We start from the raw sequence: 16,364 nt of genomic DNA, 5'->3' as shown, positions 1-16,364 counted from the left end.
CACCTCTAATTCTAGACAGACGCAACATTGATTTTTTGAGGAATTTCTATCCTAAGATTCTAACACTCTATAATAATCATGTATTCAGTCAAAAAATATATGATTGTTAACCCATTTAATATTGGCACCGACTTGAAACGTTTTAGGAAAAGTTAAATTTTCAATATTCTAACATGCGTAAGAGGTCATTTCCAAGTATTACTCATTCATCTAGCACATATTAAATCATGTTTTCCTAAATTTTTTCATTTAGCATTATAGTTATTATGTTATCGCCATCCGTTGTAGACTTTTGATTGTTGCAGATAATGTTGATTTCAAATCTCTTTTATGTTAACCATTGTTAAAGTCAGAGTCATCTGACTCAGAACTTGACCAATACCACCAACTTCGAATCTATCTAATAAAAAATAATTCCTAAATTTGCATGACACACGACACACGACCTAAATTTGTTATTATTATTTTTTTGGAGGAGACCTAAGTTTATTTAGTCACACCATAATTAAAATTCTCTAATTTGAATGAAACCACAATGCGCGTTGATTTTGAATCCCTACCATCAAACTCTTTACATTTACCGTCGTTAAAATCAAGAGTCATCCAATCCAGAATCGTATTCAATACCACCAATTCCGAAACTCCCCGATTAAAAAAAAAAACAAAAAACACTTGCCGGATGTCCACGACGCGCACACAACACGCTATCTAACTTCATTTAATCACATCGTAATTTCTCCATCTTACATCACCCTCCAAAGAAAAACACTCACCTTGCATCTTGACAAATACCAAACCGAGCCAAACCACATGCATTTGTGTGCGTACCGAGTCCACATTATAACCCCCTCGCGCGCCCAACCCAACATCCTTCCCTTAAATACTCGCTCGCAACTCGATCGGACCCGTTTGTTCTCAATTTGTATGTACTCGTTCTTTCACGTTAAGACTCTCAACTTCCTATAAATAAAAGCGGGGCGCATAGGCGCTCGTTTCTAAAGGTAAATGAGAGTGAAAGGTGGAGAGAGAGAGAGAGGGGGATAAAATAAAAGGTAGGGTGAGAATAACAAAATAAAAAGTGAGAGGGGTGAGAAAGACGGGGGGGAGAGAGAGAGGGGGGGAGTGAAAGCGTTGATCGGGTCCGCCCGAGGCCACGGGCAGCGGGCAGAAAGCAAGGGAGAGGGACCTCGTTTCTCTCTCCTCCCTGCACTTTCTCTCTCTAGAAGCCAGAGCTCGAGCTGGATTCGGTAAGATCTCCTCTCTTTCTCCCTCCTCCCGCATTCGCCCCCCAATTCTGCGGATCTTAAGCTAGGGTTTCCCCGATTTCACGAGATCAGAGCCGAATTTGGGAGAATTTGATGGATTGGGACAGATTTTTTTTTTGAGTTTTTTTTCATTTGGAGGAGATTAGGGTTGTTGGGGGTGTGTGAATTTTGGTCTACTGGTGGATGACAGGTGTTGATTGTGTCGGCTTTGAGTTTTTTTTTCTCTTCCAGTTTATTAATTAGAGGTCATTTTGTCTTTATTAGTTCTGCTACGGTAAACGCTAAATGCTCGATTTTTTTTTGTCTTAATTGGGGGGAGATAATTAATACCGTGTCTGGGTTCCTTTTCTTTCTATCTTTGGAGGGAGTTATCTGTTACTTTTTTTAATTGTTTTGCAGTTTATATTTGGTAAGTAAACGAGATGGTTGTTGCATTTTGATATGGGTTCTCTGAACCCAGATTTGAAGTGAAAATAGAACTCTGTAAGTTTCAATTATGGTTAAAAGTTTGGTCCTTTTTCTGTATCCACGAGTTCTTTTAATTTTCATGTTTAAGTTTTTATGTTGGTTTTCTGAAGTAGATTGAGAAGTGAATATGAGAACTCCGTAATCTTAAATTCTGGTTAAAAATTAGTTGCTTTTTCTTTACCCAAGAGTTCCTTTTAATTTTTATGTTTACTGTGGTCTCTGTTAGTACTTGCTCGGGGTTTAGAGCTTGGGAACTCTGTACTTTCAAATTCTGATTAACAAAATTAGGTGCTTTTTCTGTATCCACGAGTTGTTTTTAGTTTTTCTCTTTGTATTGTGGTCTCTTTAGCACTTGTTTTAGGATTTTTTCCCCTCTAGGAAGTGGAATGATTGGTTGGCGCCTTATTGCTGATTCTTTTAGGTTAAATGTTTAGAAAATTCTTTTATGTTTTGTCGCTGTAGCTGATGATGCTTAAACCCTTTTATCTCTTTGATTCGAAGGCTGTTCATTTTTCTTCTTCCAAGATTCAATTATATTAGGAGATGAAATGATTAGTTATCATGGTGATTGTAATGATTATATCTTAATTGTTTGTTTTCGGAGTTATTTTCTCCTTTTATTTATTTATTTATTTATTTTGTTGTTGGGGTTTTCATGGTTTGCCTATGGAAGCAGTTTTTTGGATTTTATCTTTGTTGGGAATTAGATTATGATCTTGAACACCACTTTGCATGTGGTATTTTCGGCTTTAAGCAGGTCTAACATTTTCTGGTAAAAGTTAATGGTACTCAATTGCTTAGCAAAGTGGAATTATTAGATGTTCTATAATGGGGAACTAAACCTTATTCTTCTCTTAAAGTTACTTTTTTCTCTATGTTTTTTCTCCTGCTTTTATTTAAGCAATTCTCTATTGGGGTTATTATGGATATTATTTTCATGATGCGATCATGGATGTTACATCATGGAGTTTTTAGCTTCTTGCGCTCTCTAGAAACACTTGTTTGAGTATTAATTTTTTATCATTAGTCAGAGTATGATTTTTTGTCTTGTTAATAAAACATGTTTTATGTGGCTTTTTCGATCAGATTTTTGCGCATGTGTATTGCTTCTTCAAGCAGCTGGTTCTTCCAGTTCCTTCAGAAGCCAAATTGTTATAACAGATCTCATTGTGCGTGGTACTATTAGCTTCTTTGGTGTTTTATTATTTTGGGACTCTCCTTAGTTGATTTGCTCATTTATATCTCCCAGTATTTATACATATTTTTCTAATTTTTCTTTTGTTTTTTGGGAAAAGGCCCTCTTTTGTGCTTTTCCTTTTTTTTTCTTTTTCATAATCTTCTTAGATGTTATGAAAAATTCATTGCGTGCAGAGTTTATTTTGTGTAAATTTTTATAACTTGTAGTTAATATTGTGAAAGCAGGTTCTGGGCAATGAGTGATATCTCAAACGAGAGTGACATGAAGATGTTGCCAAGGGATCATGTTGGTTCACCATCAATAGATGAAGGTAGCTCAGGAGGATCATTGGCAGCTGGAGGAGGATCAGGCTTGAAGAAGGGACCTTGGACATCCGCAGAAGATGCCATCTTAGTGGAATATGTTAAAAAACATGGTGAAGGAAACTGGAATGCTGTCCAGAAGCACTCTGGATTATCTCGATGCGGCAAAAGTTGTCGCCTTCGATGGGCTAATCATCTGCGCCCAAACTTAAAAAAAGGAGCCTTTACACCAGATGAAGAAAAAACAATCATTGAACTCCATGCTAGGATGGGTAATAAATGGGCGCGGATGGCTGCACATGTAAGTTTACCTCCACATTCAATATTTATATATGAGCTCATATCTACTGTGGAATGTGTTCGATGCTTTCAAAATTTTTTTTGTTCATTAAACTGCATAATTGTTGTAAGTTCTCTTTTTAAAAGAAAACATGTAAAAATTGGGTACAATTTGAAATTTGGAAGACAATAAATTGTAATTAGAACATATATATGCTATGTTCATCTCTTTGTTTCTGAGAACTGTTTGCCATCCTCAATGTTAGGATAGTTTGCAAGTTCAGACTCCGATGGAAAAGTCCCAATACTATCACTATATACATTTAATTTTGCCGCACTTTTGAGTCCTGCAAGGAGGCCAGGTATGCATAGTATAAGGGGAAAAAATTGATGTGGGTTACATGTTTCCTGTTAAATTCTTGGATTTATGGCAGTATCACAGTTAAGTTTGCAAATTGTATAAAATTCTATCTATAATATTACCTGGACAAATAAATAAATCTTTTAAGTCACAACTATTAATATTTAATGGCAAAAGAGGTAGTTTTGGAGCTCGAGTTTTATGTGTCTCAAATTAAAAATACTAAATCTAACTACAACTATCTAATTAGTATCTGACTACTAGGTAGAGAAATGTGGCCCTTCCATGAGTTGCACTTGACATGACTCTTCAATATCTTGTAGCTAGATAGCAGCCAAGTGCATGAAGTTACTCTCATATTATTCATAGAACAGTAAAGGATGGTGATGAAGAAGGGAAGACTGGTCCTACTGTTCTTTCTTCTAGATGAATCATCTTCTTGGATTAGTACAAAAAATAAAAATTGTAGACCCTCATTTGGATTTTTTTTGTGATCAATTATTTGCTTGATTTCAGATCTATTTAGCATTTTAATTTGATTCTTTTGATCTCTTTCTTTCTTCAATGAAACTGAACCATACATGTATTTCCAAATGATGTGTTAGTTTGGAATTATTCTCTTTCCTCTTAAAGGATGACTATGGAAGTTCTAGAAGAAAGCATACAGCTGTAAACAAGGGATTTGTGTTTTTAGTGTTTTGGGGTTTTCTCGTAATGCTCCATTTGTCTTGCATACATTTGTACTTCACAGAACCTTCATCAAGATGTTGCAACCCTTCAACTAGGATTATTTTGTAATACCTCTTACAGAATATTATTTGGATAGTGCTACCCATACTAGATCATACTTCCCGTTTTAGATAAATTTGTTTGTTACTATGTATTTACATTTAATCAGGAAAATCATAAAATTTTTATGTCAAATGCTTTCACCATCATGGTTCGTTATCTAATATGTTGTACATAGGCTGCACTTAAGTGCAAACTCCTGGTTATAACTAAAAGACAATATGAACTTAGGATTATGTAATCAGTTCAAAACTCTACAGCTGGAGGTTTGCTCCTTGTTTAGGGAAACTTGGAAGCTTGATCCTTTGTTCTACAAGCTTAGACTACCTAACCAAAAAGTAGGTCTACCTACATTCTGGCTGGCTGTTAACATTCTGTGTATTCCTCAGTCTTGCTCATAGCTCCTCGGCCTAGGAATTGCATCAACTGTTGTTGCTTTTAGATTGACAACCAAAAAACCTTGTTCAACTATTTTGTGAAACTTTATCAAATTTATTCTTGCTCCATAGCAGACCCTGTTTGATTGGAAAAAGGTATGGGTGGCAATGATGAAGGTATAGCTTCCTTAACTGACAAGTCATGGGTCTACTTGAATTATAATCTTTGCATCCATTTCTTAATGTACTCCAATATCATTATTTCATAAAATGTTAATATAAGTAATGTCATTGTCAAGGAAAGCCAATCCTATAGTAGCCCTTGGTATGAGGCGGTTCACTTAATGAAATAAGGTGTGGTTTGTCACAATGGTCTGGAGATCAACAACAGGAAGATTATTTGAATATAAACCTATGATAAATGAGGGTTGACTTTCGATTAAACTCACACATATAAATCCATGGAGATGTAAATTTGTCTGGTGTAATCAACTACGTGGATGAAGTGGTTAGTCATAAGTTGAGTTAAAATAGGTTACCAACATGTTGGATGCAGTCAATTTTATTAGAGTTAACTAGTAATTACCATGGAACAATAAGCTATATTCACCACCTGTCACATGAATCTGACATGCTCCTGTTATCTCAACTTTGAGTGAATCATGTGAAATTTAGTATTTCACATGTACCACATGAGAAAAGTTATTTTACTGTTTATTTAATTAAACCTAGGAAAATAAAGAAAAAAAATTGAAATGCTTGTGGTAAGGTCCTATATGGAAGAAAAGACTTGATAAAGCACCAAATCCACTAAAACTATGATATATCTGGTTTGGTACTCTTGTCTTTTCCTTTCATCCCAATATAAACCATAATCTGAAAGGCTAGCCAAATGGTGTGAGTGGGATTTGAGCCCAAGTTCTCACAGTTACTTAGTTCTTTACTATGGATCTGCAGTGGCATTGTTCTGATGTGCTATCTGGGAAACCTTATCGACAGATTTAATGATTACATGTAAGCTGTAATTTTGTTAGCTTTATATAATATACGTTTGCCAAGTTGTCATTGAATTTAGTTCTGAAAAAAGATGTTTTATTTGGATTATAGTTGGCAGGGTTGTTAAAAGTTGTAATAGACAGTCTGCTGTTCTAATCACTGTGCCGGTCATTTTCTTAGGTAATTTGAAGCTTCCATGACAATATTACTTTTGAAGGAGAAACAAAGCATTATCGAGATTTGCCACTATAGCTACCTCTAGAGTCTCTTTAGTAGACTTTCTCTAATTCCGCAAGGTGGTCTGCTGTAGCTATACGCATGTGCGCTAACGCCTGCAACTGCAAGTACCTTGTGTTTATGTACAAATTTAGTAGAGACCTACAATACATGGGTATCTTTACAGAGAGACCTCCACCATATCTTTTTGAGTTACATAATCTTGTAGCTGTGGACACTTGTTTTTGTCTATTAGGTATTAGACCCCATAACATGTATCAATCCTTCAGCATTCTACTATCTTTTCAATTTGGGAATCAGTAACTTATCAATTCTTTTTGACAACATCTCAAACTCTCCAATTTCCAGTTTTATTGCACATGGTAAGTGGATATTGTTGACATATTAATAATATGTAGGGGTTATTTGTAAGTTTGTGTTTGTAGGGGCCTATATAAGCCCAAGAGATTTCAGTAATAACTAAGAGGGTTTTCTCTATTCTCTTCATGGTATCAGAGCTAGGAACCCAGGCCACCTCATCTCCCAAACCCTAGCCGTCGCCCCACCTCCCAAACCCGCCCACGCTGCCCAGACCCCCCTTGCCGGCACCCGAACCCCTCCTGAAGGGCTCTGCCACCCCCACCACCCCCTGCCGCGCCGACCGACCTCTGCCGCACCCCCGTCCTGTGCCCTAATCCTGCACCGCGCTCTACCATGCACCCGCCAACACGCTACCCCCAACCTAAGCCGCTCCACCCCACACCCTACGCGCGCGTCTGCCTGCGCCACTGAGCCATCGCTGCGCGCTAAGCCCGCGCTGGCCGCTGCCCGCTAAGCCGCCGCCATTGTGCTGGCTGCACTCAGCCGATGATGTGTAGCTTGTTGGATTCCCTCGACATATCAGTCATATAACTAATGAGAGGATGTGTAGCTTGTTAGATTCACTCGACATGTCAGTCTTAGAACTGATGAGAGGAAGAGTGTATATCCCACGTTGTTGAGATATCACTTTCGATTCTTGTTTCCTTTGAGAAACAAGGATTTAGTTGAGATCTTACTCTTGTTGTGCAATAGAAGTGCTACCGAAATTTTCACTGCGCACAATAAGGGTTCGAAGAGAAGAAGGAGAACATGTGTTTGATCTAGAGCCTGATCGATGGGGGAGATCATCAAGAAGTTGAACCCTGCGGAGGTCTCAACTTTGATGCAGCTGATGAAGTTGTCGGCTGGTGAGAGCGCGAGAAGATCACTGGAAAAGTTGGAGCTTCCAACCATCGATCTGAAGCTTGATGGACCAGCTACTTACCTGAGTTGGTCACGACGGGTGAGATACACCCTTACAGGGAGGAACCTGGAGGGATACTTGACAGGAGAGAAAGAGTCGACTGAGGGCTCGACGGGAAGAGATGAGTGGAAGTCCACTCATATGTTGGTGTACATCTGGCTCCTCAACTCATTGGTCCAGTCGATCGTCATCACAGTAGATGGCATCGGGAAGGTGTAGGATGTCTGGGAGAAGTTGAGGAGGACCTATGATGAGGTGAGGAATAACCTGAGGGTGTTCCAGATCAAGGGAGAGATCGACGTCACAGTCCAGGGAGAGAGGACTGTACAGGAGTATGCCACAGAGTTGGAGCGCATGTGGCTAGATTATGATCACTTCTCACATCGGACGAGCTGCAAGGACCCGGAGTGTAAGGAGCGAGAGGCCTTTCTACAAGAGAGGACTATGATGTTTCTCAAGGGACTGGCATCAACATTTGCTCAGAGGATTACATTGCTGCTAGCTCAGCCGAAAATTCCCACACTTGAGGAGGCAGTCTCGATCATGATCCAGGAGGAGACTCGTATTAGGCTGCAGGCGGGGATATGTGGACTTCCTGTGGTGAAGTTAGCACTGGCTGCCTCCAACTCTGGCAACACTGGATCCAAGGGGAAGACTCGGCAGTGCTACAACTGCGATGAAGTGGGTCATTTAAGACATGCTTGCACCAAGTCACTCAAGGAAGGAGATTTGGGTAGACGTGGATAGTTCGGAGGTCGTGGTCGTGGCCGTGGGGGTCGACGAGGTGAAAGAGGAGCAGACAACCGGGCGAATCTGATGGTAGTAGAGGGAGAGGAAGCAGCTAAGGTGGTCTTTACTGAGGAGGATCATACGCTCCTGGAGATACTCAAGAGGAAGCAGAGAGTAGCAGGAGATGGAGACAGGAGGAGTGGGACTGAGGAGGCATCCACTTCGTTCTTCGTCAGAGGCAACACTGCTATTTATGCTCATCCGATGAAAGGTACTGATGACATACATGCTCTTACTTCTATGTCTCCCGATAGATCATCAAAATGGATAGTCGACTCCGGTGCGTCTCGACATGTGACAGGTAATGTTAGTGAGTTCTCATCATATACTCACCTAGCATCGGCTGATAGTATCCAAACAGATGATGGTACATTTCAGCCAGTAGTTGGTAAGAGTACAATCAATTGTACGGGTTCTGTAACTCTGTCCAACGTTTTGCATGCTCCTTCCTTTCCAGTTAATCTTTTGTCCGTTAGTGCTATCATACTCTTAACTAAAATGTGTTGTTTCTTTTGACATTCCTAAGGTGATCTTTTAGGAGAAGGGGACATGACGGAGACTTAGGATTGGCACTTGGAGTAGTGGACTGTGGTACCTGGATCGTGAAGGATTGGACTCAGCGTTGGTATCTATGGTAGAGAGAGTAGGAGTAGGATCTGAGATGAGTGTTGAGAGTGTGTTGATGCTTCATCACCAGCGCTTGGGACACTCATCTTTTAGTGTTTTAAGTAGGTTGTATCCATCTTTATTTGAGAAAGCAAATAAACAGAAACTTGTGTGCGATGCATGTGAGTTTGAAAAGCTTACTAAAAGCTCTTATGTTAGTTATGGTTATAGGAGTTCTCGTGCATTTGACCTGATACATTCAGATGTTTGGGGGTCTTGTTCCACAAGTTCTATGAATGGATACAAGTATTTTATTACCTTTATTGATTGTTTCTCTCGCGTTACTTGGTTATACTTCATGAAAAATAAGAGTGAAGTGTTTGGTTGCTTCTAAAACTTTCATAGGTATGCTCAGACTCAATATGGAGTAGTAGTGAATGTATTGCGATCTGATAATGAGACAGAGTATACCAACAAAGCGCTTGCGGAATACTTGTCAGCTCAGGAAATACAACACTAGACTACATGTCCATACACACCGACTCAGAATGAGGTAGCGGAAAGAAAGGACAGATATCTTTTAGAGGTTGCTAGAAGTATGATGATCTCCATGAATGTCCCAGAAACATTATGAGGTCAAGCAGTGTTGTCCGCAACTCAGCTGATCAACAGAATGCCCTCGAGAGTGCTGGATTGGAAGTCTCCGTGTGAGACGTTGAAGGGAGATAATGGTGGGATTCTTTCATTAAAAGTGTTTGACTGTGTGTGCTTTGTGAAGGACAACAGGCCATACGTCGGGAAGCTTACCCCTAGAACGGTGAAATGCATCTTTGTGGGATATTCTGCTACCCAGAAGGGATATGTTTGCTGGAGCCCGGTGGAGAAGAGGTTGTTTGTGAGCATGGATGTGCACTTTCGAGAACTCGAGCCATATTACACCCGAGAGATAACTTTATCCGTTGGTGACTCGTCCGATACTGGAAGTATGAGGCGAGAGGGGGAGAATAGTGAGAGGCAGGTGAATAATGTGGAGAAATCGATTTCTCTATCGATTCCTTAGGAGGGAGAATTGGTTAAGGAGGAGCAGGAGAATGAAGAAGAAGAGGAAAATGAGACAATGGGTGTTAGGCCCACGGTTCAGGGGAAGCTACTTACCTATAGTAGGAAGGGGAAGCAAATTACAGGAACAGTACCTACAGTGCCACTGGTGCCAAGTCTCTTGCCAATGCCTGCCCTGACTCCTGAGACACCTACACTACCACCAGATTCCTCCCAATGTGATATCATTCCTCTCCTTACTTCTCTCACACCAATATCAGTAAGGAAGACTACTCGCAGCAATGCGGGAAATCCTCCCGATAGATATGGTTGGGATCTTGCTCAGTTTGTATCATATTCTAACATCTCTACTGCACATGGAGCATTCATTGTATCATTGGACTCTGTTATTGTACGTAACAATTGACAGATTGCTAAGAAGGATCCAAAATGGAAAGCGGTTATGCACGAGGAGCTAGGGGCTTTTGAGAAGAACCGCACTTGGGAGTTAGTAAAACTACCAGAATGGAAGAGAACAGTTGGATACAAGTGTGTCTTCACTGTGAAGCAGAATCCAAATGGACGGGTTGAGCGCTACAAGGCTCGTCTGGTGGCAAAAGGGTACAATCAGACATGACATCGACTATGATGAGACTTTTGTACCGGTGGCGAAGATGAGCACTGTTCAGACTTTCATCTCTCTGGCAGTAAATGATGGATGGAAGCTACACCAACTAGATGTGAAGAATATATTTCTTCATGGAGATCTAGTGGAAGATACATGAAGATACCACCAGGATTCGAAAAAGATCAGACAGTGGGCAATGTCTGCAGATTGAAGAAGTCTCTCTATGGGGTGAAGCAGTCTCCTCGTGTTTGGTTCGACAGATTCAGGAGGGCTATGATAGGTATGGGGTACCAACAGATTAACGCTGATCATACCGTGTTCTTTTGACGGAGTGGAAGCCATATTACCATGCTTACGGTATATGTGGATGATATGATTATTACAAGGGATGATGAGAAGGAGATTGCCCAACTCAAAGTGAGACTGGGTAAGGAATTCGAGGTAGAAGGTCTTGGCTTGTTTCGATACTTTCTTGGAATAGAGATAGCCCGAGGAGCGGAGGGGATTGTCCTCTCCCAAAGAAAGTATGTACTGGATCTTCTCAAAGAGACAGGGATGTTAGGGTGCAAATCTGCAACTACACTGATCGACTAGAAGTTTAAGCTGGGTGCGGAGGCTGGAGAACCAGTTAATCGTGACAGATACCAGAGGCTGGTGGGCAGGTTAATGTATTTGAGTCACACACGTCCCGATATCTCTTTTGCAGGGAGCGTGGTGAGCCGCTACATGCATGATCCGAGGAAGAGTCATATGGACGCAGTGTACCAGATTCTGAGGTATTTGAAAAGTGCCCCGGAAAAGGGCTGATATTCAGGAAGAATGAATATGTGAGCATTAAGGGTTATTGTGACTCTGATTGGGCTAGCTGTGCTGATGATAGGAGGTCCACCTCAGGATACTATATCTTTATAGGAGGCAACTTGGTCTCGTGGAAGAGCAAGAAGCAGTCAGTGGTGGCGAGATCAACAGCTGAAGCAGAGTATAGAGCTATGACCTTTGGAGTTGCGGAGTTGTGGTTGAAGAGTATGCTAGTGGAGTGAAGCTGGATCAAGGAGCTAAGATGAAGTTGTGGTGTGATAACAAGTCATCCATTAATATCGCTAACAACCCAGTACAGCATGATAGAACCAAACACATTAAGATTGATAGGTTTTTCATCAAAGAGAAGTTGGACAATGGACTACTGGAGTTAAGTCATGTTCCAACTAAGGATCAGGCAACAGACTGTCTGGTTAAGGGACTTAGCTCAGTAGATATGATTAGAGGATACGACAAGATGAGCTTAGTGGATATCTTTCGCCCATCTTGAGGAGGAGTGTTGACATATTAATAATATGTAGGGGGTTATTTGTAAGTTTGTGTTTGTAGGGGCCTATATAAGCTCAAGAGATTTCAGTAATAACTAAGAGGGTTTTCTCTATTCTCTTCAGATATTATATGTAAACATCATTATAATACATGCTCAATTCATGTTGAGCACAATGGAGCTTTTTTCATCTCACTAATTACCTCAAAAAATGCGTGTAATAGTTACAAGACATTAAATTCACATTTGAGTGGGGTTCATGAGTCACATGGATTTTTTATACTTGTTTATCACAAATAACTTCTTTTTTTCTTCTGAAAACTGTAATAAGTGACTTGAGCATCTGAAAACAAGTATCAATTGATGTTAATATCTTTTCTTAGGTATCTGAGTTATTTGTGTGTTACTTATTCCCTTGGATCATAGTTTTAAAAAGCAGTCTAAGCTCCTGCTTAGACTCTCGAATTGGCGTAGACGGTACTTAGGCCGCCTTCCTAGGGGAGCACGGGCCATTATGCGGATGGCAAAACTTAGGTTGTGGTCTGATTTCCTCTCTTGCTGCCTCCTCGTCCTCCTACCTCCCTGGCCTCCTTTACCAACTCCAAACACCCCCATCTCATCGAACCTTCAGCAAAATCTCCTCCACCTCCAGTTAACCAAATAAAAAAAGAAATCCCCCTTGGCCCCACCTAGGTGCTAGGCGCTGGGTCGGCGCCTAGCGATGCCTAACGCTTACTGTAACATTGCATTGGATTTTACCTTACATCCATTAAAAGAAAAAATAAAAAAAAAACAACATTTTTCTGCCTTCCATCTAAATTGCACTCAGTTTTTCCTATAATTTTCTATATTTCTGTTCCATATTGTGTCACCGTGTCTGTATCCGTGCAATGTATTATAAAAAGTACATAACTGTACAAAGTAAATGTTGCTCAAGACATCTATCACTTAGTAAAAATGGTTATATGTGTCACTTGGCTGTTTGCTCACTCCATGTCTAATAGAATAGCATTGGACATGACAATTTACAGGAGTGTGTGATGCGTCTAAAGCTAAGTGAAGCTGAAATGCGGTGAATAGGAACATATAGAGTCACATATTTAGTTCTAGACTTCTAGTATTACTATGATGGTTTAGTTCTGGATGGTATCTGTATTTCTCATACCACTTCATGAATTCCACCACACGAAGTTAATATTCTAGTGTGACACAGGAGCTGCTACAAAATTTTGTAATTGATATCATTAGTCCCATTTTCTTCAATTTGCTATTTGTTGATCGTGAAAGTCATCTATAATGTAGCCACCATTGTCTAATAACCATTTTATCCAAAAAATTAAGTGTGTGAGTTGTGGGCTAACAATGTTATATCTAGCAAACTAAATTACTACACATCCTCATATGCGTCTTTGATTCGCATGGAAATGACTCCCATATCTTGAAACATTGAGTAAATTCAGGTATAATAATACATCAACGTTTTTAACTTGTTAGTGATGAGTTCTGAACCATGAGACCTGGTGCTTTGCTATTTGATAGACAACCAGCTTCAAGAGCATGTTTTGTGCTCAACCTCAAGTTGAGCAGACTAGAGATACGTTATTTACCCTCATTTATCCTGTTTGTTAAAGCTAGCATTGGTTATGCCAGAGGCCTTTCTATGGGGCTAAATAGTCCATTTGAGTTAAATTTGCTGGTATGCATTATTATTAGCAGATAACTACTTTATCGAAAATTTTTAATCTTATTGTTATGTCTAACAGTGTACATACCAAATAAACATAACACCTTCGACAACAGTTATATTTACTTTATTGGCAGTATAAGTACATTCCTAACATCGTCTTTTCCCCCCCTCCTCAGTTACCTGGTCGTACAGATAATGAGATAAAGAACTACTGGAACACTCGGATTAAGAGACGCCAGCGTGCCGGTTTACCAGTCTACCCTTCTGATTTCTCTTTCCCAGCATCTGATGAGAATCAGCAGGGCCCGACTGTTGGAGACTTCAGCAGCATCAGTAAAATCCAAAATGAGTCCCCGCAAGGAAATTGTTATAACATTACTGATATCATATTTGATGACTTAAAAGCATCTTATACACCACGTTTCCTGCCGGATATTTCTCTCAGTAACGTGCTGAGTCAGGGGTTTGGATCTTTGAGTTATGGCTTCACCACTCAACCAATGGACTGTAAACCCTTTCGAGGAAATGAAACCCTTTTCTCTTTTCCAGCATCGTTTGAGAACTTCTCAGATGATCCTTCTCAAAAGATTGATCTGACATTGGGAACAAGCTATCCTTATGATCCAGACCCTATCATTAAAGACGTGGCACCTTATGAAGGTGCAATTAATGGTAGCCATGCCCTAATGAATGGCAACTACTCTACTTCTAAGTCCCTTTCAGGGACTGTGAAGTCGGAGCTCCCTTCACTCCAATTTACCGAAACTGATCCAAGTTTCTGGTTTGCTTATGATTCCTCGCCTCCGTCTGAGGCAGTTGATACTTACATTCAATCCGCTTCAGCTGTGTCGATGCAATCAGAATGTTCGTCGCCTCGGAACAATGGACTATTAGAAGATGTGCTTCACGAGTCACATGCAATGCATAGTGGAAAGAAAGTGCCATATGAAAAGTGCTCGAATTCTTCTGTAATGACACCCTGTGATGTTATGGATAGTTCGGCAAATAACTTCTGTGAGGACACTGCCTTTGAGCACTGTGACCCCATTTCCCCTTTGAGTTGTTCTGCTGCATCAGTATTCAATGAGTACACACCTCCAATCAGTAGCAGTTCCTTGGATGAGCTACCTCCTCCTAGAGGACCTTCTGGTAAACATGCAAACCTGTGGCTCAAATATTTCAATAAGGATAAATTTCGGGTAACCCCCTCCCCCTGTACTTTGGGGGTCTTGCAGAAAACCCCCTTAAACTTTATAAATAATAGAAAACCCCTCTAAACTTGTTTCACTTAACTACCACAACTGATGACAGATGCTTTAATTTTTCATGCTCTCTGCACGTGACAACTTTTGGATACTTTTAATATAACTTTGATATTTTCCTTCTCGTATAAAGGTAGGTAAGAAGTATCCATTTATGAGAATTTCCCATAGTTTTTTTCTTTTCTTTTGTGTGTGTATGTTCTTTTTTTTTTTTTTTTTTGGGTAGGGGGTAGGTGGTGGGGGTAGGGTGTTGTGTGTTTGTTTTTTTTTTTTTTTTTTTTTGGGTAGGGGGTAGGTGGTGGGGGTAGGGTGTTTTTCTTTTCATTTCTTTTTTTGTTTTGTTTTGTTTTGGAGGGAGGGGGGTTGTTTTCCGTGATCTATAAAGTTCACAAGGGTTTTGTTAAATTAACCCATTTGAATCAATTGTGTACATTATTCTGAGTTGATAGTGACCATATATATGGTCTTTCGTTGATGATTGCTGTAGGTTCGGACATCATATTGCCAAGTGCTGAGGATGTTTCAACCCCAAACCCACTTGGTGGTAAGATTAAGCCAAAACCAGAGTTTTTAAGGCCTGATGCTATACTTGGCTCTGCTTGGCTTTTGGAGAGCTCTCAAATGGCAAAAGATCACACCGACATGAACAATGCCATAGCAACACTTCTTGGTGATGAATGCTGCAGCGAGCACAAGCCTTTGACAACGGAAACATCAGTGAGTTTCACTGGAGCCCTGGGGCTGGACTCTTATCCATGGAATAATATGCCTCGTGTTTGTCAAATTTCTGAACATCCTTGAGATTTCTTTCGGGGAAAAAGAACTTATTGTTCGAGATTTTCACCTCATTGGTCGTTGATGCCAGTGAGTATGAGATTGTTGTTTGAGGTTATGCATTGTTGTCTCAATAACTATGCCGACTTGATCAGGGAAAACTATTTTATGAGTTAGCTATTTTGTAGAACTCATTTGATTTGCTTATTGATAAAAGACTAATTCGCCATGAAAATGTGGCGTTGCTGTATTGGTTATCGGCATATTGTTATTGTTGTTGCTGTTATTTGTAGGGGTTTGATTAGCCTAAGTATGTATACAGTCCCATCGAGGAGCTATAGGTAGGAGCTACATAATTTGGGTGAAAATTTTGTTCTTTGATACTACGATGGTTTCTTATGTTGCTGCTACGAATACCCTACATCCTTGGTCACAAATTTGTTATGTAGATGATTAGCACCTTTCTATTTTGTTGCTCTCGTAAAAATATTTGCTTGCATGAATTTTAAGAAACAATTATAGAACCCACGGAGGTATTATTGGTCCAAATAAAAGATTGTAGGAAGTTTCTACAATAAAATTTGTAGTGTATTCATAGCCGTTTAATGCAATTGCTCATGCGATTCCCTTCGTTCTAGTTTTTCCCCTGACTTTTTCTTTTTGGAGAAAGAGATATGGCCCAAAATTCCATTCGCATTATTGATCGTCATTTATACATTTGTCGATCCCTGGTCGATA

The 16,364-nt window shown here is 40.0% G+C and overlaps 1 protein-coding gene across 2 annotated transcripts; it reads left to right on the top strand.

Annotated features, from left to right (window-relative positions):
• Positions 1,110-15,994, top strand: LOC109830708 (transcription factor GAMYB-like). Of its 2 annotated transcripts, none has more exons than XM_020398065.1 (4): positions 1,110-1,247; positions 3,156-3,534; positions 13,767-14,739; positions 15,340-15,994. In XM_020398065.1, exons 2-4 carry the CDS (start codon positions 3,166-3,168, stop codon positions 15,651-15,653), a joined length of 1,656 nt encoding a protein of 551 aa, XP_020253654.1. In that variant the 5' UTR covers positions 1,110-1,247; positions 3,156-3,165; the 3' UTR covers positions 15,654-15,994. The 2 variants fall into 2 exon arrangements, with proteins under 2 accessions (XP_020253654.1, XP_020253655.1); XM_020398066.1 differs by lacking the exon at positions 1,110-1,247 and adding an exon at positions 2,388-2,902.

Source organism: Asparagus officinalis, chromosome 2 (assembly GCF_001876935.1).
Source record: "Asparagus officinalis chromosome 2, Aspof.V1, whole genome shotgun sequence".
NCBI classification, from domain to species: Eukaryota; Viridiplantae; Streptophyta; class Magnoliopsida; order Asparagales; family Asparagaceae; genus Asparagus; species Asparagus officinalis.
Note: the sequence above shows the minus strand (reverse complement) of the source record. Positions and strands in the feature narration are given on the sequence as shown.

Coding starts and splice junctions, on each gene's coding strand:
- LOC109830708 (XM_020398065.1), top strand. CDS start 3,166: ATGAGTGATATCTCAAACGAGAGTGACATGAAGATGTTGCCAAGGGAT. Junction 3,535..13,766: donor GGGCGCGGATGGCTGCACAT/GTAAGTTTACCT, acceptor CCCCCTCCTCAG/TTACCTGGTCGTACAGATAA. Junction 14,740..15,339: donor TCCTCCTAGAGGACCTTCTG/GTAAACATGCAA, acceptor TGATTGCTGTAG/GTTCGGACATCATATTGCCA.